This window comes from Protomyctophum parallelum, assembly GCF_964188405.1.
Source record: "Protomyctophum parallelum genome assembly, chromosome: 3".
Classification (NCBI taxonomy): domain Eukaryota; kingdom Metazoa; phylum Chordata; class Actinopteri; order Myctophiformes; family Myctophidae; genus Protomyctophum; species Protomyctophum parallelum.
The window spans coordinates 18,237,679-18,262,999 of NC_139698.1; the positions used below are offsets into that span (position 1 = coordinate 18,237,679).

The following is a 25,321-nucleotide window of genomic DNA, read 5'->3' on the forward strand; positions in this document are numbered from 1 at the left end:
GGTGTACCATTAAGCGCAACAGCACTGATTAGCTACACCTGGCCTACAGAGCACCTGCTCCATGGATTACACCTCAGTAATGGCCGCGCCCAGGGCACCCCTCTGTGAATCGGTCTATACAGTGTCACACACCGAAATAGCCAATCTACAAGCTCACAACATGTCACTGTATGACGCATTGTGAGCTTGTAGATTGGCTAAGTATACATCAAACCTTCACCTATTCATGTGCTATAGCTTCATGCAAGACAGAGGCTTCTCCATACCGTGAAAAAAACACAACTTTAATAAAACATTCGGCAGCGTTCACATACTTTTGAAATGTGTTTTTCTTTTTGTCCAGTGGATATCATCAATCAGGCACAACATCCCGACAGGAAAGAAAAGCATTTAAATACTCAACTGGTCTGTAGAATACAGCAAAAGAAAAAAAAATACAGTAGCTAGATATTTTTTTCTTTTCCTTTTTTTGGCATGCATATATACATAAAAAAACAGCCTTACACAGCATATCATAACACTATCATCATACACAGTCTGAGCACAGACTGTGTTGTTGGCGGAGCTAAACATGGTGGAGTTTTACGTGCGTTTGCTGCTACTCATACTGTATGTGGTTTACTGGTATAGGCGTTACATCCTACTAGGGGGCGATATGTTACCTTGTAGGTGGTTGTACTGTTGAGTAACTTGAAAAATAACCAGAAAAAACCAACATGAAAAAGATTCGTTAAAAGGATCCCTGGCTAATACGATAAATATGTCTTAAAACATTATACTTGCCCTCTATTACTAAAAATAATTAAATAAAAACACCTTCGATATTTTATTTCTTTCATAAATAGAGAATCAGGAACTGCTCCTGTCGCAAGTTGATGATGTCATATGCTCATGTGTGGTCCAGCCCTATGGAATTATGGAACGCAAGTGCTAATAAAAAATATTTTAAATATTGCTTTGATGCACATTAACTGTAGGAAGTATTAAGTAGTTTTTTTATTAGCATATGCATTCCATAATCCCATAGGGCTAGACCACACATGGGCATATGACATCATCAACTTGCGACGGGAGCAGTCCCTAATTGAGTGAAAGGTTCTCTATTTATGAAATAAATAAAATATGTATGGCGTTATTATTTTTGTCATTTTAGTTATAGAGGGCAAGTATGCTTTAAGACATATTTGTCTTATTAGCCAGGGATCCTTTTAAGAATATCGTGGACCGTGATTATACTGCTTGAAAAATAATCGTGGTTTCATATCCGCCCTTACCCGTTATATGTACTTTTAAGGGCAGGGTCCTTCTCAGTCAAACATGTTGCTTGTTTGAGTCTTTTACTCTGAAAATAGCAAATCTATGAGTTCACGGAACGTTGCGTGTTTGTGTTTGTGGAATGGATCATTTTGCTATTGGTCTGGCAACAAAGTGTATATACATACAAACATACAGGGCTTGAGCAGCTAATCATGAATAAATACTACATGTGGGTCATTCTAATGATGGATGGTTCATTGGTGGGTCATTGTTAAAAAACGTTTGTGCTCCTTTGGTCCACACCCAGACTGTAGGCCTGTCACAATTATTACATAGTCGCCTAATCGCAATTATTTATGATGATCGCAATCATAATCGTCAATCGTTTCCACGTTGATTTTCTTTTTTTTTGTTAATCGCAAAATAGCAGAAATAGCAGATCTACAACACGACACAAAGTGACGTGTTGTAAGCTTGTAGATCAACTATTTCCACTAGTTTGTACGTTTTTATTGGAAAGATTTGTTTAATTATTAAAGGTGGAAAGAAAAAAATATTGAAAATATTAAATGTCTCAGTGATTTTTAGTGAAGTGACGTTCAGTGAAGTAATTTGTGATATCTGCCCTGTGCAATTTGTGATTACAAAGCCCGAGAGGCAAATATAGAAATACTATGTTAATCGCAATTATCTGTTTCGACAATTAATCGTTGACTTAATTTTGTAATCGTGACAGGCTTACTAGACTATAAAGTTCTGTAAATTCAGGCAGATTTTGATGTGGAAGCCATTCCTTCCGTCTTTCTATTGCTCGCGACATTGCTCTGAAAGTGGCGATATCATTCGGCCACTGTCGTAGATCATAGCATTTCCAGTATGGTTCTCGGTGTGGTTGGGTGTGGTTCGGTGTGGTTCTCGGTGTGGTTCTTGGTTCCCTTAAGTCAGTCCTCGACGGGCACTCAGAGCTCCGATTATATGAAATGATTGGACCCATTTCTAAAATGAGCTGACTTCACCACTTTTCAACTTATCTTCATATAACTGGTCCTCACTAATAAATCATGATAAAATGCCACCATTTTTTCCCTACTCTTTCTACTCTTTGTCTCATAGGAGGGGCTGTGGGCATTTCACAAACCCGTTCACCAGTGGCATCATCGTTAGGCAGATATGTTTTTATTTTTTGTTCAAAAATGTTTAGATTTTTGTTATCGTGAGAACGATGGCTTCCATTTTCGCATTGCAACTTTTCAGTACTCGAAAGCCTGCAGTTTCTATTGGCTTAGATTCCCCCATCGATGATGTCAGATGATGTCACTGGTGGACGGGTTTCTTAACTGCCCACAGCCCCTCCTATGAGACACGGACCGAGTGCCTCATAGTGATTATTATTAGTGAGGACCTATTATATGAAGATAGGTTGAATAGTGGTGAAGTGGTCCTTTAAGTGAGCCTTCAATGTGTAAACGTGCAAAAACCCAAAACAGTTCAAATCAGTTATTTTAACATGCGCAGAAAAAGCAACACACAACTCCAAAACGTTCTTCTTCAAATTAAAAAACAAAAACTTAAAATCACTTCATCACCTCTCTCCCCCACCCCCCCCTTCACCAGCTCAAAAAGCGACTGATTGCAGCAATGTCCGGTAAAGAGGTTTGAAATGTAATTCAATTTCCATCATACAGCATATCAAATTAGGCTCTCGAGTGCTTGTCTTTCATCCTGCTGAAAAGGTCAGAACTGAAACTGCCGTCTGACTTTCAAAACGTGTAGCTTAGGTCAAATGAAATGTCTCTGTTATCAAGGTTTTGTGCGTGTGTGCGTGCGTGCGTGCGTGTTTGTAATTGCAGCTGCTCTGAGGTCACTGGTCCTAGATCAGTAGTCCATTACCTCTGTAACATTCTCCAACAACGATCCCCGTTAAAGTTTAAACTGCTGCACCTGCAGAGGAAGGGAGAGGAGAGAACAGCAGTATTCATCATTTGACGTGTATACGTTTTACAGAATAAAGGTGTTTTCTTCGGAAAAACAGAAGGAAAAACGCAGCTACGCAGATACTTCTTGTCCACTATAGTCCCTTCCTAACATTTGAGTCTAGTTTTTATTTGTTGACGAAATTGTCAGTCATCATAGCTTAGATTTCATTTAGTTTCCGTTTAGTTTTCATCCGTGACAAAAGTTAGTCGACGAACATTTTTCGTCTTAGTTTCAATCGACGAAATCAACACCGACACCCTCTACGTCTACAACATAAGGCTTATTCATAGTCTGGATTTTCGTTGGTGAGGTGACCACCCCTCCGGTGGTGAGCTGACCACCGGAGCTGAAATAACGCTGAGCGGTGGTGAGTAAAAACAGAGAGAAGGGCTGGAGCGGTGGTTTACTCTTCACCGCGGCTCGTGACGTCATGTTGTAGTTCGGTGGGCACCTCACCACCGAAAATCCAAAAACCAATTCAGGACGGGAAGCCCTTTTGGTGTTTCTATTCTAGCATTGTTATACTTTAGCTATTGAAAAATAGCAGATATACAAGCTTGTAGATCTGCTATTTTTGAAAAATCGTGGAAATGTGGCACAAATCATTGAATGTATATTCTTTCAGAGCAAACATTTTTAACTCAAATCTTTGCTTCTAGATGGGGGGTCGGCGGCCAATTACATATATTTTTGGGGGTGACTGACATAGAAACATAGTTTTTTCAGAAAACTGTCAGGATTTAGAAGGCATTTGTAGAATTGTCGGTTAGCCTCAGATTCAACATCCGATTTCAGCCATGATACCGGCTCCCTCCCTCCAGCTGCATTGAATCCCAGCTGCACCGACCCGCTTCTTCACTACTACCAATGCACCATTTCCTCCTATGAATCATTCTGAAAGTAACCCAAGTCCCCATTGTGTTGGCAGTTGACTCACGCTTATCACATTACGCATCGGCATTACCGTTTCCCTTTGAGGAAGTAGTCCTGTGGGGAACTGCCCATAGATCCGAAGTCCCGTTAGTCCGAACATGCACTGCTCCCGTGCTTGCGGTTAGGTTTAGGTTTGCACGAAATTGGCATATTTTTAATTCATCGTTTTAACATACAAGAAAGATCTGGTGGTTTGAAAAGATGTATTTTTTTTTTCATTGATAGTGTATTCTCTCGAATTTCCACCAGATGGCGGGAAAGCACCATTATGCTGATTTTGGCCAAAATAGACGAATCTTCCTAAGTCACTTCCGGTTCAACGATCAACAACATCCTGTAGTATTTTGACCCTAGTCAATAGCTTGGCTGGTACGGATTGCTAAGCTAATGCTATATTTTTCATAACTAAGTCAAATTAACCTCAAATCAACCCCAAAAGATCGCGAAATATCACATTTTTTACAGCGACACACATAGAGACGGCGCGCGTGCACGATAGCGCACGATCACGCGGATTTCAGCCGTTTTTTGGTAAATTACATCCAACATTAGTGATATTAGCGAAAAAATATTATTTTTTGCTCTTTTGACCCCGCGATAACTGATATTGATTGTCATTCCGTTTTTTCCGTAAACGGGAGGTTTAGATTTTTAGATTAATTCCGTTTTTTCCGTTAATTGTAGGCCAGGGGTTAAGCTGCATGAAATACTTTCGTTCAACTTTGACCCCTCTATCACATTTTTTTTGGCGTAGTGATATTTTAGAAATAGGTCAACAATACAAATAACGTTAGTTTTGTGGATTAATTTACTTTTAATGCGTGGCCCCCAGTGCCCCACACAAAATGACCGGAACTACTTAATATTGACCAAAACCAGAGCAGAACTCCCACCACGGGACTCGGGCAATCAGTTAATACAGTTGCAACCACTATATTAATGGCAAGTATTTAATACAGCTTAAGTAAAAAAAAATCTGAACTATCCCTTTAAGACGTTCTAAAACCAAACCGAACCGCGTCACACCCCCTGCTATATCCTCCTAATCAGAGCTTCCGTTGCTTCAGACCGTATGACGGGAAGAATTTGAAAACTGTGCGAGGCAACCGTCTGACTCCGTGAGACCAATATATTGTAACGTGGCTGATCTAGGATCAGGCGTAGCAGCTGTTTACCTGTCTGCTGGGAGCCACAGGTAACTGATCTAGGATCAGACGTAGCAGCTGTTTACCTGTCTGCCTGGAGCCACAGGTAACTGATCTAGGATCAGACGTAGCAGCTGTTTACCTGTCTGCCTGGAGCCACAGGTAACTGATCTAGGATCAGACGTAGCAGCTGTTTACCTGTCTGCCGGGAGCCACAGGTAACTGATCTAGGATCAGGCGTAGCAGTGTTGTTTACCTGTCTGCTGGGAGCCACAGGTGACTCTGTAAGAAGTCCACAGACTGACGGCCAGCAGGAATGTAGCGATGAAACCAAACACCTGCAAAAATTAACAATAGACAGTAGTTAGTATTGTATTGTTCATACACACAGGGACACACAATTGAATTACTAAAACATGGTGGGGACGTCTAAAGCAGTTTTGAATTACAAATGCTATTTTGGGGGACTTTTAGCACTTTATCTGCCTGCTAGGCAGTGGTGGAAAAAGTACTCAATTGTTTTACTTAGGTAAAAGTACCAATACTGCAATTTAGAAGCACTTCGTTGCGAGTAAAAGTATGGGATTGAAAATGTCCTTGAGTAAAAGTACAAAAGTATCCGGGACGGTAGCGTTGCATACCGATTTCTTGTCCACTAGTCCCTTGCTAACATTTTTGTCTAGTTTTTATTTGTTGACGAAATTGTCAGTATATTTAGTCTTAGTTTTAGTCAGCATAGCTTAGTTTTCGTCGGTGAAATAAGGTAGTCGTCTTAGTTTTAGTCGACAAAATCAACACCGGTGGAAACATCAGTGAGAGACGGTATCTTTCCATCTGCACATGGTTCAAAGGCGCACACGGTACTTATATGTCTACAAGCTCACAACGTGTCAATGTAGATTGGCTAGTTGAACTATTAAAAAATGTTTTTTTCAAAATAGTAAAAAAAAAGGCAAAGAAATGTAGGGATAAGGGGTTTGGCGGTGACGGAATAGGAGCCCCTAGTCTCTTGAATGGCTTCCATTTAGTTTTAGTCACATTTTAGTCACGCGGAATGTTTTAGTGTTAGTCTAGTTTCAGTCGACGAAATATTATACGATTTTAGTCGACTAAATCTACTGTTGATTTAGTCGACTAAAATGTATTTTGGTGGGCGTTGATTCCGTCGTAATGACTGTTTTTACACTTGCACAACGCGTCGCAGAGCTTGTAGATCTGCTATTTTCAGCATGCAACCAAGTGTAAAATGACTTATACTGGATCCTTCCTAACATTTGAGTCTAATTTGTTGACGAAATTGTCAGTATATTTAGTCATAGTTTTAGTCATCATGGCTTCGTTTTTATGTAGTTTTTGTCAGTGGAAAAAAAGGTAGTCGACCACCGGAAATCTTTCGTCATAGTATTAGTCGACGAAAACAACACTGCAGACCACTATGAACCAGTGAGTGTGTGTGTGTAGTGTACAAAAGCAGTGTGTGCCGTCACTGTACTGCCACTAAAGGCTCTTTCATAGTCTGGATTTTGGGTGGTGGGGTGACCACCGCAACTACAACATGACGTCACTGAGCCGCGGTGAAGAACAAACCAATGCTCTCCCCATGCAGCCCTTCTCTCTGTTTTTACTCACCTGCGCTCATCCAACCACAACATTGGTCGACATCCAAACCACCACTTTGGTGGTCACCACACCGCCGAAAACCCAAACTATGAATAGGCCTTAACTCAGACCAGTCCAAACCACTATGAACCAGTGTGTGTGTGTGTGTGTGTGTGTGTGTGTGTGTGTGTGTGTGTGTGTGTGTGTGTGTGTGTGTGTGTGTGTGTGTGTGTGTACAAAGCAGTGTGTGCTGTTCGTACCAATACATACAGTACCAGTAGGAACCGGTCCAAACCACTATGAACCAGTCTGTGTGTGTGTGTGGTGCCTAAAGGAGTGTGTGCTGTGCTGTACGTACCAATACAGTACCAGTATGAACCAGTCCAAACCAGTATAAACCAGTGTGTGTGTGTGTGTGGTGTCCAAAGGAGTGTGTGCTGTGCTGTGCTGTTCGTACCAATACATACAGTACCAGTATGAACCAGTCCAAACCAGTATAAACCAGTGTGTGTGTGTGTGTGTGTGTGTGTTTGGGGGGGGTGTACAAAGCAGTGTGTGCTGTGCTGTACGTACCAATACAGTACCAGTATGGACCAGTCCAAACCAGTATAAACCAGTGTTTGTGTGGTGTCCAAAGGAGTGTGCGCTGTGCTGTGCTGTACGTACCAATACAGTGCCAGTATGGACCAGTCCAAACCAGTATAAACCAGTGTGTGTGTGTGTGTGTGGGGGTGTACAAAGGAGTGTGCGCTGTGCTGTGCTGTACGTACCAATACAGTACCAGTATGAACCAGTCCAAACCAGTATAAACCAGTGTGTGTGTGTGTGGGGGGGGGGGTGTACAAAGGAGTGTGTGCTGTGCTGTGTACGTACCGATCCAGCCACTAACTCAGACCAGCCTCCGCTCTTCACGGCGGCAACGATGGAAGCGATGAGGATGAGGAGGGTCCCCACCGCGTAGTGCAGGAACTCCTACAGAATGGAGACACGTGCATGGTTGTTACAGAGGCAGGGGCAAAAATTGCGAAAATAGCAGATCTACAAGCTCACAACACGTCACGCTGCGACGCGTTGAGAGCTTGTAGATCAGCTATTTTTTTCGGGGCGCAATTCCCAGCACTCTTTAGCTGGGGGGAGATGCGGTGTAAACGACATGGATTTCGAAACAGATTTGTTCAACGCAAAATGGTGCGTTCCAAAGTTCAGGAGACTTTCGGGGGAAAAAAGCAATTCTCCTGAATGCTGCCTTCAGGCATGGCAAGGGAAGGAGAGGCATTTCGCATTTCTTTCACCGTAGTAAAATGCTGCATTCGTGGTCTGGAGAGGGCAGTTGTTTTACAGACGGGTAAAAGGGCAGGGGCTGAAGCCCCCTTTTTTTTTTAATAATTTTCTATCCCACGATTTTGTAACCCATTTTTCACCCCTGTGTCAATTATCTAATGTGATCCTGGGCTCTACACACCCTCCGCCAACCTAATCCCTATATATGAGGGACATGGGGAGAGCAACGGACTTGAACTCATGCTTGTGAAGTTGTTCGTCAAGCTCATGCTTGTTGAAGTCTTTGATGTCTATGTGTGCACGTCCCTGGTTTACGCAACAGTTGATGCACATCTTTTGGTTGGGGGTTTTCAACCAGTCTGTCTCACCAGCTCCCGGGAGACGGGGAGACCTCTTGTTCCTGAACCAACACTCCATTATTTCTATATTGTTTAAAGGAGCATTCAGTGATTTGGGTGATTTGGAAAACTCCCCCGGTCCGCCCCGGTAACAAGATGTGCACATGCACCCACTACAGTGGGGGGGGGGGGGGGGACACGTAACAGGCCAACAGCACACACACCAAGGCCCGCCCCCCACTCGATCATGATTGGCGGAAGGCCCCCGTCTATCCTGATTGGATGAAGACTGGGCCACCTATAGCCAAAAATTAAACCTACGTTTTTTTTACCCCAGGGTTTAACTGGGGACAGGGAGGAACTCCTTATATTACTCTATAGTAGGGAGGATTATCACAACAAAACAAAAAAATAAGTGATTTTTGAACTAAGTGAAATCATTGAATATACGTTTAAAGGACCACTTCACCACTTTTCAACCTGCCTTCATATAATTGGTCCTCACTAATGTTCAATTCCACAATTTATTTCTACTCAGTCTGTGTCTCATAGGAGGGCTGTGGGCCGTTCAGACACCCGTCCACCAGTGACATCATCAATGGGGGAATCGAAGCTAATAGAAACTGCAGTCTTTCAATTCCTGAAAAGTTGCAATACGATAATGGAAGCCATCGTTCTCATGATAATAAAAATCTAACTATTATATATTTTTTTAATCTTGTTAATCTGCCTAACGATGATGTCACTGGTGGACGGGTTTCTGAACTGCGCACAGCCCTCCTATGAGAGCCAGACTGAGTAGGGAAAAGAATTGTGGTATTTTATCATGAACATTAGTGAGGACCAATTATATGAAGATAAGTTGAAAAGTGGTGAAGTGGTCCTTTAACACTAGTTTTTGGCCCAAAAAATGGATCACTTTCTTAAGCACTCCCATAACGACACCCTGCATGGGCACCGTTTATAAAAAAATTGGCATTTCAAGTTCGCCGACAGCAGTGGCGTTGACCAATCAAGGTAAAACCTTGAACCTGAACCAGTTCAGGTTCAGTTTCATTTATTTGTTTGTCGCCGAAGGGCGATTTGGTGTTACAGCAAAGCATAACAGGCAGACAACATGAATCACATAAAACACAGTAAAAAAAAGTACACGTAAATGTAGAAAATAAAAACAGGATGGCAGTTCTAAGGTATACAGTGTAGCAATGGGGTTTCATAACAGCGACAAAGTTACCTCCTCCTCATATCGGCATTTAAAGCCTGGATAGACACAGTCAGGCACAAAGGAGGATTTATACCTGTTACTTTTGGCCCCTGGAACCTTTTATGCGAAGGCCGGAAGGAAGCAGCATGTACTCAGAGCTGAGGGGATGAGAGTTGTCCGTACAAATGGACTTGGCTTTCTTAACACTTTGACCTGGGAACGATTCTACAAATGTGTTCTAAATCATGACAGTCTTCTGAAAAAAAACCCTATATTTCTATGTCAGTGGTTCTCAAACATTTTCATGTCAAGGACCCCCAAGATTATATGTAATTGGCCGCGGACCCCCATCTGAAAATATGTTGTTCCAGGGACCTCCCCCCAGAAGTAAAGATTTGAGTTAAAAACTCAAACTCAAATATATTCAAAGATCTGTGCCACATTTTCACGATTTTTCAAAAATAGCAGACCTACAAGCTTGTATGAGCTTGTAGATCTGCTATTTTTCAATAGCTCAAAGGGTTCCCGTCCAAAATGGGTTAAGCACCTGGTTTTTAAAGATGATCCAGGCTACTAAAATGTACTCCGGCAATTTTTGTCCCTTTATGTTCAGGTTTCTGTACCAGCAAATGATGGAGGAGATAATTGACTCAAAAAATGCACTGTAGAACAGTTTAATTAGAGAAGAGTTGATTTTGACAGGGTAGGTATACCCTCACATGTTCTCCCCGTGTCCCCTAGGGTTGTAGGTACCCTCACATGTTCTCCCCGTGTCCCCTAGGGTTGTAGGTACCCTCACAAAAAACATGCAGTAATCCTGGTCTCTAAACTACCTCCCCCTGGCCAGCCGGGGCACCTGATGGAGGGGAAAGGAACTGGTCAGGATAACGTGTTCCTTCCACGCAGGGGCGTATATGCACACCTGGTCCTACCTGGGCCTGGGCCCAGGTGTTTCCGGTGTATTGTGTATTATCAACTGCATGGCTGTATGAACTGCGGAGCGGAGACTGAGTAAGACACTGTGAGCACGTTCGGAAATACTGCACCGGAGCGCACTCGCCTATTAGTTTGCATTGCACAGTGTGCTATTTCCAAACGCGGCCACAGTGTTGTGTGTGTGTGTGTGTGTGTGTGTGTGTGTGTGTGTGTGTGTGTGTGTGTGTGGTCTGCTATTTTTGAAAAATCGTGAAAATGTGGTGCAAATCTTTGAATATATATTCTTTGAGAGCGAACGTTTTAAAATCAAATCTTTGCTTCTGGGGGGTTCCCTGGAACACCATATTTTCAGATTGGGACCGGCGGCCAATTACAGATATGTTTTAGGGTACTTGACATGAAAATGCTTGAGAACCACTGACATAGAAAACTGACAGAATTTAGAAGGCATTTTGTAGAATCGTTCTCAAGTCTAAATGGGCTAAACTGGAAAACAAACTACAAAATCAGCCTAGGGGACTACATGACCCTTATAAGTGCATGGTTAAACACTACTTTCTTTCTTTCATGGACATCTCTTTTCTTACGTTTTTTTCTTCTTTTTTTCTCTCTACAGTTCTCAGAATGTTGAGATCAGCCTTTGTACAGGATGCTTTACTTTACACACACACACACACACACACATAAAATAATGAGACGTTTGTTCAATCTCAGAGCTAACGAGACTCAGGGAGACTTTGTAGTACACTCTTAGGGCTGTCGCGATTACGATTAATTGTCACGGAAATAATTGTAATTGGCGGTTTCATTGTTTTTAGGGCTGCAACTAACGATTATTTTCATAATCGATTCATCTGCCGATTATTTAAACGATTAATCGGATTATGACACTTATTTAGCTATCACCTTAAAATATATATTTTAGGTTATTTTAGACATGTTCTAACTAACAAAATTTAAATTAATTAAAGCAACTCATGGTGTCTTTAGGCTTATTCTGGCTGCATACATTTGATTAAAGAATGGCTACACATGTGTCTTAAAGGAACAGTACTCTTCTGAACTCAAATAGGTCATTTAAAAATCGGTCATGAAAAAAAGCGATATGTTGATACTATAATCGTTGTGTCATATTTTGCTTTGCAGTCGGTACTGTGCAACTATCATCAGATTGTAAATCATCTATGATAAATTGCAAAAAACTCTAGTGATTATTTGCCGATTCGATTACTAAATTAGTTGACAACTAATTGAATAATCGATTAAATTACGATTAATCGATGAATCGTTGCAGGCCTAATTGTTTTGGGGATTGGATATTGGAACAATATGAATAGAATTAGAAATGACAATTCCGTTTTGCCTTTTAGGCTTCGTATTAAAAAAGTGCACGGGGCAGATACGGCAAATGACTGAAATATACCACGAAATTACTGACACTTGTAGCGACCGAAAGTCACAGTTAACTATGGAATCGTGTGTGTTGGTTGGTCAGTTGGTTGGTCGGTCGGGGTCAGAGCCGTCTAATAGAAGAGTTGCGACATTGAGGGGGCAGAAAACAGCCCCGTCACGTGGTTCACGTGCTCGCGCGTTCCCCCATAGACTCCAATGCATTCCGTAAACTTTCCGGTTGTCCCTATATATATGTGGAGCCTTCAATTAGGGACAAACCAATAGATGTCTATGTAGAAGAGCCGCCGCCATTGGACTGAAGCCCCATGAAGTGAACAGAGTTTGTGTAACTCTTAACCCATTTAGGTGTTAGCATTATGCTATGCTTTAGCTATTGAAAAATAGCAGATCTACAAGCTCATAGCGCGCCACCGAGTGGCGCGCTACGAGCTTGTAGGTCTGCTATTTTTGAAAAATCGAAGAACGACTGACATGGAAACGTAGCTTTTTCAGAAAACTGTCATTTTCAAACAGACATTTTTTTAATCTGATCTCAAAATGGGTTACGGTGGTTGCACACTGGACCCGTTTATTTCGGAAAAACCGACGGAAAAACTCGGAAGAACGAGTCCGAGTGTGAAGGGACCTTTACTCTATGGCTCTGGTCGGGGTGAGAGAGCATGTGACATCATCAGGGATGAGGCATGTGACATCATCAGGGATGGAGCACGTGACATCATCATCAATATTAATCTAGTAAAACACAGCAATGAATGATGATCATTGTGAAGAGGGCTTTTTGCTTCATTATTTGCCATGGCAACGCATGATATACACATTACACAGTACAGATAAACACACTATAACCACATCCTTTGCACTGCACGCTACACATTGGTTACACACACACACACGTATGCGCGCACACACACTCACGTGCACACACACACACACACCGTTTACTCACAGTGAGAGGCCAGTTGATGCAGGGGATCTTCTTCTGCAGCCTGAAGATGTACATGAGGAAGAAGATGAGGAAGGCGAAGAGGAACCAGAGCGTCACCACCTCGAAGTAGCGGTATGCCGAGTAGTCCGTCCACCCACGTGCACAGTGCACGCACAGGAAGGCTATGAGGAGGGTGATCTGCGCGCGCGCACGCACACACGCACACACACACACACACACACACACACACACACACACACACACACACACACACGCACACACACTTCAATTCAATGGGCTTTATTGGCATGAGAAAACATACGTTTACATTGCCAAAGCAGAAGAACAATACAGCAATACAATCAAAACAAAAAATTACGTACATTTGAAGGTCAGAATATTCAATAGATCAACTTCTATGTACCAAGATCACTCGATGCAGGTATAGTTGCATAGGAATATACACAATGATTAGTCTTTAGGGTGGTTGTGTTCCATTTGATATCCTTCTCCTATCACAGCAACTCACAAATCTTGCTGCTGTGTTTGCACACACACACACACGCAGTCATTTAGCTGGCCTTCTATAGAAAGTTCTAATGCAACCAACTGTAAGGACAGGGACATGTGGTCAGCATATATACAGTACGTACAGTATAAACACACACACGCACAAATATACACACAGTTGCCGGGGTTAATGGCATGCTGACAACTGACACGGCCGATCAGCATGTTTATGTTTCAGTCTCTCTCTCTCTCTCTCTCTCTCTCTCTCTCTCATCAAAAGAACTTTGGTTCTAGAACTGAGGCGAGGCCTGCTTATATCTGGGATATGCTGGAATCATACAGGCCAGCACCGCACGCCACACACCCTTATGGACCCAATTCAGAAACGCCGGGTCCCCCATGGTCCCAGCGAACGTATTTCCTGTAGGCGGAGACGACATAGGCCAATCTATCTTCTGTGTAAACCTGCACCTCTTCTACTACAGTGAATGGTAGAGAGACTGTTAGTCTGCTCAAACGTTACTCTTTTACCTGCTTTTTACTAACACTAACTTTACAAAGATGCCCAGAACATCTGGATCAGGGGTGCCCAAAAGGTAGATTGTGATCTACCAGTAGATCTCAAAGGCTGTGCAGGTAGATCACATGACGATGACATGCCCCTAAAATATATTTAATTTAAATATAAAAACAATTTTGGCATCTGCCACTTGAATTAAGTTGACTTGATTGATTGAAAAAAGTGCCTGTCAGCTCAAACCCATAATGCAATACTTTGTTTTCAAGAGTGTTGCTCATGCGCACAAATGACGGTAGATTACAAATGAAATACAAAAAAGAAAACTACCTATTCCATTTCTCCCCTTTCCCATTCCAGGTGCATTTGTCTTAAATGTAATGCCAGCGCTGCGCTAGCTCTTCCAAAGACATTTTCAGCAATGGTATTATAATGTTTTAAGTGAGTAGATCTTGTTGAGCTGGTCATTTTGAAAATAGCTCTCATGTCAAAAAAGAGTGGGCACCCCTGATCTGGATGAACCTGTGTAGTTTATGGCTGCTCCCAACAGTGGTGGCGACATTCAACTTTTTGGAGAAAAACAGAATGTCAAAAGATACATTAACGTCAGTCTTACCCAATGCCCAATCTTTCTGTTGTATGAACACAAGGCTGCTGTACTCTATATACCTCATATTAAGCATTTCAAGTATGAAAGTACAGCAGCCTTGTGTTCATGAAACAGAAAGATTGGGTATTGGGTAAGACTGACGTTATGTATCTTTCAGGACCTTTCACTGCTTTGTCTCAACCATTACTCTATGGCTCTGCTCTCTGTATTTTTCGACATTCCGTTTTTCTCCAAAAAGTTGAATGTCGCCACCACTGTTGGAGCAGCCATAAACTACACAGGTTCATCCAGATGTTCTGGGCATCTTTGTGAAGTTAGTGTTAGTAAAAAGCAGGGTAAAATAGTAACGTTTGAGCAGACTAACATCAGTCACTCTACCATTCACTGTAGTAGAAGAGGTGCAGGTTTACCACCGCAGCTATGTCGGCTCCGCTTAGTATGGACTATGGAGGTATGAAGTACAGCAGCCTTGTACCTATACCGTTTCTGAATTGGTCTATAGATCCTCAGGTTTGGCCCTCTTTAACCCATTGATGCCTGATGCCGAATCTGGGAACGCCTTCTAGGGCCTGACCTAAGGTTTCTGAAAACCTTCAAATTCTGATGATTTAAAAAAAAAAATGTTATGTTGCTACATGTATAGCAATAGCTGATGAGACACAGAGAGCGCGCCGGCATCAAGGGTAGAACAACGTATACGTTACACCAGGCGTCAATGGGTTAAGAGGGCCAAACCAGGCGAGTCCAGGGAACTTCCAACTAATAGTTGGAAGTTCCCTGGACTCGCCTGGTCGCCATGGGCAACCTGGCCTTTTGCTGCCCGGGCGCCCCAGACTCTGGAATGACCTGAACCTTGGCTTTAACCCATTCTGGCACCGGGAACCCCTCTTGGTGTTTTAAGCATAATGTCATACTTTAGGCACCGAGTGCTGCGCTATACGAGCTTTATTATTATTGTTTATTATTATTATTATATTATTGTTATAGAGCTAGGTTCCGTTCTTTATTTTTACGAGGGTTCTGAACCTGAATATATTAGTGACACGCCCACTGTGGATCCCACTTCAAGAAGTGTCTGTCTGTCTCTCTCTCTGTCTGCCTCTCTGTCTGCCTCTCTGTCTGTCTCTCATATAGAGCTATAGTCATGTCTCTGTCAGATCATCATGTAACAGCTGCTTCTTTTCCCCAAAGACACACACTAGTTGATTCTGTGTCCTGGAATTCATGCCCTGCATAATACTATATAGGCACGCACACGCACACGCACGCACGCACACGCACACGCACACAGTCACACACACACAGTCACACACACACACACACACACACACACACACACACACACACAGTATGTCATTTCATATTGACCTATTGAACTAATTATTGCTCATTAATGTCGTTAAACCGTTTTAGTGGAATATAGCCTACATACAAGCAATATAAAGGGAGTTTATACTCGAGTAGCTAAAGTTGTATAGAACATTGGTTCTCAACCAGTGTTCCGGGGACCGCCAGTGGTTCTTGAGGGGGTTACAGGTGGTCTTAAATGATGGGGAGTTGGTAACCAAATGGACCGTTATAGAGCTTTAACACTGGAGTGTAAAAATTAGTAAACTGTAGGCTACTTTTTTGTTAAACATCTGTATTACTTCATTTAGCACTTTGAGATTTGTTTCAAATGTAAAGTGCGTTATAAATAAAATGTATTATTATTATTTACACGATCAACTCTACACAATTACAGAATATAGAAGAATTGATGCCTGTTATCTCTCTCCTATACCAACATCAATACTGCATGGAATTATGGACACAATATCTTATCCAACGACAACGACACACAACAAAATATTCAACGTTTTGGGTCTGATCGAGAGGCTAAATGTCATCTAATGGTGGTCCGTCTCTCAAAAAAAGCAGAATAACAAATGGTCAAAATGAAAAAGGTTGGAGAAAAAAAAAACACTGCTCGAAGTGATGACGCGTCGTAAATTTGTAGATTATAATACTCCATACTTTCACAACCAACTCTGAGTTTGAACAACTTCTTGTTTCTTTTTTTTAACTTACGATTTGTGCTATTTTCAGTAATCCCGGCACGGATCGGCTGTATCCCAGGTTTAGAAAACTCCCATCCGAAGAGGAGGAGGTGGTGGTGGTCGTTGTCACCACGGTGTGCGACATGATTATTTTCTGACACTAAAAAAGTTACAATGTGTAACTATTTTATTTAACGATCAGTATTAACAACTAACTACTGCGTGTGTGTGTGTGACGTGTGTGTGTGTGTGTGTGTGTGTGTGTGTGTGTGCACCCGTTGATGTTTCAAGGGTGGAGCTCTCTCGCCCCCTTTTTCCTTTTTTCGTGAAACAAGAGTCCATTAACAGGGTACTCTTATAGGTTCCCATTGCCCGGGGGGCCGTGGCTTGACTGTGATTTGTTGGTTGGCGCGGTTGTCAGGGCAACGGCCCGGTATGTTATTTTTAGCTGGGGGCGCGTTCGGAAAATTCCGCACCGGAACGCGCCCATATAGTGGAAAAAAGAAGTAATCAAACATTTTACAAAAGTAAAAAGTCTTGAAAATTAAAGTAAAAAAAAAAAAAAAACTCAAGTAGCCTACAGTACTTGAGTAAATGTAATTAGTTGCTTTACATGCTATGAGTATGAACACCAAGAGGAATAGTAATACAATATTAATATTAAGTTTTATTCTGCTAATTCTACCACGCCCACTCACTGGTAGAAATAGTGAGGCGGGCCATCCCTGTGAACTATGGGATCCTCTCTCTCTCTCTCTCTCTCTCTCTCTCTCTCTCTCTCTCTCTCTCTCTCTCTCTCTCTCTCTCTCTCTCTCTCTCTCTCTCTCTCTCTCTCTCTCTCTCTCTCTCTCTCTCTCTCCCTCCCTCCAGAGGGAATTGGGCTTACATGGTGAAAAGTATTGTTGTCGTATCACTCATGCCAGAGCGCCTCTCTTTCTCTGAGCGTTGACGGTGAACAAGCCCTCCTGTTGTGTCTGTTCTCAAATTCATTCATATCTTCTATTATATAATTCATGAATCCAGCAGCACTATATCTATGGACTATATGGCTCAGGAAGTAGAGAGAAAAGAGCAGCCTTCTGGAAACTATAGGTTCCTGGTTTGATTCCTGCATGACTCCTACACTGACCCCAACCTAACCCCCCAATCCCAACTCCAACGCTAAACTGTGGAAAAAGTACTCTCATTTCATACTTTGTTTATAGTATAGCTTGTATATTTTTATCTGTTACACCACAGGCGTGAGCGAGGTTCATTCAATGAAACGGCTATCAATTACTATTAATCTAATTCTGGGTAAAGACACGTATGTGTGCGTGTGGCCGTGTGCGTACGTGAGTGCCTGCGTGCGTGTGCGTGCGCGCGCGTGCAACATCCTGAATCAAAATCTGACGCGGCCCATGTCTTCTCTGTTGCCGTGGTGAAAACAGAGATGAGCTTATAGGCCTACAGGATGTGGAAGGAAGCATGCCCTCCTTAGACATTCATCAGTTCCATTAGCCTCCGTTAATGACCTCTTTAGTTACCAGTCGGTCATTAGCGTTGTCATCTGTTCGTCATCACTCTCTCTCTCTCTCTCTCTCTCTCTCTCTCTCTCTCTCTCTCTCTCTCTCTCTCTCTGCTAAAAGCAAACCCACTCTGTGCCACCGCCCAGAGCCTGCGTGCATCCAACCCAAGCACTTTCTGTTTTCAACCACACATGTACATGCCCAGCACTAGTGGCCCCTATTCTGGGCATGCCATAAATAATAATGCTAAACATTCTGCGGAAGTAAGCAATCTATAAGCTCACAATGCACTGCGTTGCGGCCATTTTCGGCGAAGAGATACCTCCCATATATCCCTTTAAGTTATTTGCCATTTTTATTTGCCAAACGGTACAGAGTACAGTCAAACACTTAATCCAAAAGGATATCTGGCACCAAAAAAAAGTCCTTAGGGTCTCATTTCCATTCCCTGGTCCTATGTATTCAATTCATAAACATGACAATATGATTCAATATCATCACAAAATAGAAAATGGAAAAAAGGGGAGTAAAGGGGGGGGGGGTGATAATTTCCTCTCCCTTAGGCCTGCTGGGAGCGAGGAACAGTGTTGTTGTTTATTGTCATGGAAACCTTTTGGACGGACCTCCACTCAGGGTGAAGGCATAGGGGGTAAAGTTCATCGAACAAGAAGTAGAAGAAGAAGAAGAAGAAAACATAAAAAAAAAAACGCAAGCAGCAGCCTTGTTTTCTAGCATAGCCCAATAGCCCTCAAGGCCTATATTGAGCTAAAATACTCTCCTCTCTGTCCCTCCTTCAAACCAGAACTCCTAAGTCCCAGGGAGCAAATTCTTGTTATACTTTAGTGTTCCTCGCACATAGAGAGTATAGGGCTGCCATTCTCGCGTTAGTACAGCGAGCCACCCTTAAATGGTAATATTCGGTTGTGTAAACAGGAACCGGGCATATTACGCTATAATAGGCATAGGCCGGGCTGCAAATAGGACATTACCGGGCCAGCTGTCCCCACCCTGCTTGCTCGGCCACAATGGCGTCCAGGGAAGTCGACTCTGTCGGCCACGCAAATGGAGGGAAATGAGGCTGCAGTGCATTAATGAAATGGGCCGGCAGGGACCCAGGAGGAGGTAGAGAGCAGTCACTGGGGAACCGGAGGGTCCTCCTCAGTTCAATCCGCTCTATAGCCTCTCTGGTTAGTGGTTAGTGTCAAAATGTCCGCCTCAGACAGTTATACAGTATACTTGTTGTAGTTGCGTGTCCGTGTCGTGCTCAGTAAATAGCAGATCTACAAGCTCACTGTGAGCTTGTAGATCTGCTATTTTATGGCATTCAACACCAGCAAGACACTAAAGGGTGCGTTCGGAAATGCGCACCGGGAGCGCACTCGCCTATTCGTTTGCATTGCACAGTGCGCTCAGTGTGCTATTTCCGAACGCGCCCTAAGTAATCAGGCTTTAAAGGCTTCATGACATTAATTTTCATTTATTTTAGGTTATTATTTTAAGTTTTATGACTTCAATTATACCCAAAAAACCTGAACTTTGAACATTCAGTGGATTTTCTGTGGTCTGGAGTTTTCTCTGTGGTTTGGAAGACTTTTGAGCTGCAATGAAAACAGGCAAAACAAGTGAAAACGGTGACATCCCTGTGACATCACAAACAGCAGGAAAATCAGAGCACTTGTTTGAGCCAGAAAACCCCAGGACACAGAAAATCTAGTTCAGGTGTTTTGGGTGCAATTGAGCTCAGAAAACCTAAAAATAATTAAGAAAAATTACAAAAACTTTTTTTTTTTAATGTCACAATCCCACATACTTTATTGACCGGGGTGGGATCAGTACTATGGTACAGTACGCCCCCTCATGTGTTCCTCTGTACCCTATCTCTTGACTTTGCCATAAAGTTCCAGGCCTACAAGCGGTGTGAGCGTGTAGATCTGCAAATGAGGCCAAGAGTCCAAGACAAGAATTCAGACAAAAGATTGAGTGATTTTACCCGAGTAAGGATCGAGCCAAAACTTTGCATGACCTGTTCACCTGTCAATGCAATGGAAACCTGGCTCATTGAACAACAGGGATTCACAGTTTACATATGATAATCTGCCCACATGGAACTAGGAAACAGACATGCTGCATGTCTCATGAGGGTCTGTAGATTGATTAGTTCAGATAACGAGCTGTAGAAACAGTCACTAGAGCAGTAGTCATAGCCGAGCAAACAAACAAAGTAACATAGATGACATAATGAACAACAACCATGTGAATCCTCACTAAAGATTGATTGATTTGATTGACTATTGTATTAGACAATAGAAAATGCAAACAGTACAGGGTACAGTCAAAGCACAAAAGGATTGTTTCCATTCGGGTCCCATGCATTAATTCACAAACATAACAAGGGCAATCTCAAAAACATGATAACTATGTACAGGTCAAAATACAAAGAATTCAATCAATCGGAGGGGGGTGTAAAGGCTCATTCATAGTCTGGATTGTCGGTGGTGAGCTGAAATAACGTTGAGCGGTGGTGAGTAAAAACAGAGAGAAGGGCTGGGGCGGTGGTTTGCTCTTCACCACGGCTCATGACGTCATGTTGTAGTTCGGTGGTCACCTCACCACCGAAAATTCAGATGTATGAGCCTTAAGGAGGTGGGGCAATAATCCCCATCTCTCCTTTTGACCAGCTGACAATGACAGGCGGATTTTCAGAAAGGAAGGAAGCCAGTGATTTACGTGTTTTGAGGGAACATGGCATTCCGACACCTGAGTGGCAGTGCTGTGGAAAGTGAACTTATCCATATTTGTTCTATATGTGGGTGGCACCAGATCATTATTTATGCTCCCTCTAGTGCCGTAGCTGTGGGAGTTGCTCACCTTTATGAGGTAATTCAGTCAAGTAAATGGGCACTGAGGGCATGGAGGGCAGAGCTGCATTTACAATTTTGAATGTCAGTCCCAGAGCCAGTATATGCCATCAAAATGCGTTGCATAAAGGTAGGCCCAGCTAGGCCTAGAAGGAGTCTGAGATGAGTGTTGCAGTCCCAAAGTCTAACGGATACTTCCGTTAGGCAGAATCATCATAGAACACAGATCATGGAGAACAATGACCGAACATACTGAAAATATACTTTTATAAGGGGATATTAAATGTTTACTTCTCAGAAATCCTCGACGGTGTGTGAACGGGTGAATGTAACGCACATTCACATTTTTCTCTGCAATTAACACAAAACATTATAATGAAGTCTTCACTCCTTTGGGGTAGTCGGGGTGATCAAGTCCCGACTTACGTCCCAGTAGCTACCCACGATCAACCCGTTGCTCCGGAACTACTCTGCCGGGACTGGGACTCTGGGAGGAAGGACAATCTGGCGCGTGGAAGGACTAGGCTCTGTGGGTTGACTCCTGTCTGGGCCCCTCCCTCCTAAATGGTAAATGGTGCATTTATATAGCTTCTTTATCCAAGGCGCTTTACATAGATTGTGCATTACATTCACCCATTCCATTCACACACACACATTCATACACCGATTGTGGCGGAAGCCATGCAAGGTACCAACAACCAGCACATCAGGAGCAATTTGGGGTTCAGTGTCTTGCCCAAGGACACTTCGACATGTAGACAGGAGGAGGAGCCAGGTTTCTCACCAGGTCCAGGACCTGTGCGTTGCACCAGATTCACCAGCAGCAAGACACTTCATTCGGGAGTTGTTGGATTCTGCAGGCTCCACCTGGGTATTGGCAAACGGTGGTGCTGCAGGCTCCACTTGTGGCTTGAATGGCCGCCCTAAAGGCCTCACCGTGGGTTTTTTGGGCTTCCCCCTTCACGGAAGACCCATACTGCTCCCGGGTATACGTCTACATTCCGGTTGTCACCCGGTCTCTCTAAAATGTTGAATTCCGTGACTTTTACTTGTAAGTTGCAACAGAGTATTTCTACATTGCCGTACTGAAAAATGGCAGTACTTTTTTCCCCACCACTGATCCTATCTTTAGTAGTGGACACTATTAATATGGTGCCTGCATAGGGATGTGGTGTTTTCAAGACACTAGAGCCAAATCCCAGTTATTTAGCACTGTACATTTAAACAGAGCCCTTGATTTTTCTTCATGTGCCGTAACGTTGATGTTTTACAGATAAAAGCAGCGATGAATGATGATCATTGTGAAGAGGCATTTGCTTCCGTTGCTGCCATGGCAACAGATGATACACAATACACAAATAAACACACTACATTACAGTATCACCACATCCTCTGCCTGATACAGTGGTTATACGCATGCACGCACACTCACGCGCGCGCGCACACACACACACACACACACACACACACACACACACACACACACACAAACACACACACACAAACACACACACACACACACACACACACACACACACACACACACACACACACACACACACACACACAATGTAAAAAGCGGAAGCATTTGAAAGGGGAGGTTGGTGTTTCCTGGATGAAGATGTCACTTCCTGTTTTGGACAGAGGACAGAGGAGACACCTGTCTATGAATATGGAGATATACATCAGCCTGTCTGTCTCTCCTACACTGTCTTCCAGCTCACACCTTTATAACTGTCTGTCTCTCCTATACACTGTCTCCCTCTCACCTTTATAACTGTCTGTCTCTCCTACACACTGTCTGTCTCTCACCTTTATAACTGTCTGTTTCTCCTACACACTGTCTCCCTCTCACCTTTATAACTGTCTGTCTCTCCTACACTGTCTCCCTCTCACCTTGCTTACTGTCTGTCTCTCCTTGTAGCCTAGTAGTACTTCTAAAGATTTTCTGAAAAAACCCTATATGTTTCTATATCAGTGGTTCTCAAACATTTTCACGTCAATGTGAAAGCAAAGATATGAGTTAAAAACTCAACTATGAAAGAGTATAATACTGTATTCAAAGATTTGCACCACATTTTCACGATTTTTCAAAAATAGCAGATCTACAAGCTCGTAGCGCTGCACCGAGTGCCGCGCTATTAGCTTTAGATCTGCTATTTTTGAATAGCTAAAGTATAACATAATGCTTAAAACACCAAAAGGGGTTCCCGCCCAGAATGGGTTGGCTACCTGTGCCAGGCTGGTATGCAAATCAGTGCTGCCATTACAATATAGGCTATATTCAACATGTTGTACCCATTATTATTATGCCTTGGTTTTACATTTAAGATAAATGTTTACCGATAACTGTCCTCCAATGTGTTCATAAAGGTATATCTACACATGTCAATTAGTTCCGATCCAACTCCTCTGAGAAACTTTGGGGGAGCCAGTCAAAGTTGGGGTACCCGTAACCCAGAGGGCCTCTCGAGCGATATGTTTTCATTATTGAATTCCTAGAAAGTCAAATACACAAAACTCCATCGTGCACATTAAATATCTGATTAGAAGGAACACGGTATATTTCCAGTTCATACTAGTAGGCACTGACCAAGGAACTGAACGTGTACTTTATAGCTCAATCACTAGATGGCAGTAGAGGATTAATCTACAAGCTGACCTAGTTCCTTTCACAAAATATAACGTTTCATCTGCACTAACTTAATGTATTCATTTCCCAGATACACTTGGGCTAACTATCGTTTTAGTTAAGCAGTGGAAATTAATATGCTACTATACTGTGACTCATATACGCTATTAATCACAAACTGTTTATTCACATAAAGGAAGGAACAAGAGACTAATAATAATTAGGATATAAAATAAGTATCCTATACTGGGTATTGGGTGAACAGCAATGCAATGTGAATAGCTAGGCTATATTCTCAATAACATGCCATAGCTTTGTGGACCTATAGGCCTATATTGCAAGTCAAGTCAAGGCAGCTTATTTAACAAGAGTTTCAGTTTAGTGCAGAAACATCAGCCAAACTAGATGAAAAATACAATAAATAAGCATGCAAAACATGCAATAAACATGAACAGGAATGCTATGGGCCATGATGGAGTCTGAAAACCCACCTTTTCAGACTCCATCATGGCCCATAGCACTTACCCTAACCCCTTAGATAGCATTTCGGTTGGCTTAGATAGCATTTGACACAGACTTATAGCATGTTATGTAGACAGCACTATAATTGTATTGTATATAGTCATAGCACGCCATAGTACATATGTATAGCATAGTAGTAAATATGTATAGTTTATATGTATAGTGTATGTATAGTTTCATTATATAGATATTCCACTGTTACTTTCTTAGCTTACGCATGTTTCATGATAAATGCTTTTATGTGATGTATTCCCATGCTTTTGTTCTTGCTTAAATGTAAGTCGCTCTGGATTAAGAGCGTCTGCTAAATGCCTAAATTGTAATTGTAAATTGAATATTATTTGCAAGTGCAGGTATAGGCTATAGCCTTTTGTAGGCTACTGTAGCACATTGCAGTTGCAAGAATAAGGTCGCAAGTTCAAGTGGCCGAAATTAGTTTTCTCCGACGGCTGGTATCTCCCTTAGAGTTGGGTGAGAAGTTGAGTCACACGAGAGAGAAAGCCTGGAAAGGAGCCAGCTTAGGTGTCGAGCGTCTCCCTATAGGGAGGTCCTCGAGGCACGTCCCACTGGGAGGAGACCCCCGGGGCAGACCAAGGATGAGATGGAGGGATTACATCGACTCACTGGCCTTGGAACGCCCGGGATCCCCCAGGAGGAAGTCACTATAAATGTTGCTCTGAAGTCTGGACCTCTCTCTGGTGGAGCTGTTGCCCCTGCGACCCGACTATGGATAAGCGGTTGAAGATGGATGGACTAAATTATTTTCGCTCCTATGCCACCAAAATGTGGAACGCCCTACCAACAGTCATTAAGACATGTGAATCCCTTGACTCCTTCAAAACCGCTCTCAAAGGGCACCTACGGACGGCTGCAATTCGAAACTGGCCCCCGTAAAATCTGAATCCCCCCCCCTTTTTCCAATCACTGTATATGTTTCTTTTCCCTTTTTGCTTCCTTTATGATGAATTCCTGTTCTGTTCTTTAACTATATAGAAGTGTCTATTTGTACGTCTCTAAATGTTTTGATGAATTGAACATGGTGGACCCTACTGTTGTAAACAAGTGTAATGCTTAATTGGGTCGTCCACTCACAGTTAACAGTCTTTGTATTGAGTTT

At 42.7% G+C, this 25,321-nt stretch overlaps 1 protein-coding gene across 1 annotated transcript; it reads right to left on the reverse strand.

The window, feature by feature from the left end:
• Positions 1–263: 263 nt before the first annotated feature.
• On the reverse strand, positions 264–16,913 carry cmtm7 (CKLF-like MARVEL transmembrane domain containing 7). Its single transcript, XM_083760922.1, has 5 exons — positions 16,716–16,913; positions 13,030–13,206; positions 7,785–7,883; positions 5,569–5,650; positions 264–3,198 (listed from the first exon to the last, which is right to left on the reverse strand). The coding sequence occupies exons 1-5, from the start codon at positions 16,827–16,829 to the stop codon at positions 3,185–3,187; spliced, it is 486 nt and encodes a 161-aa protein (XP_083617048.1). The 5' UTR covers positions 16,830–16,913; the 3' UTR covers positions 264–3,184.
• Positions 16,914–25,321: the final 8,408 nt, after the last annotated feature.

Bases quoted from the DNA above. Each gene is read 5' to 3' on its own strand.
- cmtm7 (XM_083760922.1), bottom strand. From the start codon at position 16,829: ATGTCGCACACCGTGGTGACAACGACCACCACCACCTCCTCCTCTTCG. The intron at 13,207-16,715 runs GTAAGTTAAAAA...GCGCGCGCGCAG, and splicing joins TACTGAAAATAGCACAAATC to ATCACCCTCCTCATAGCCTT. The intron at 5,651-7,784 runs GTACGTACACAG...TAATTTTTGCAG, and splicing joins CTGAGTTAGTGGCTGGATCG to GTGTTTGGTTTCATCGCTAC.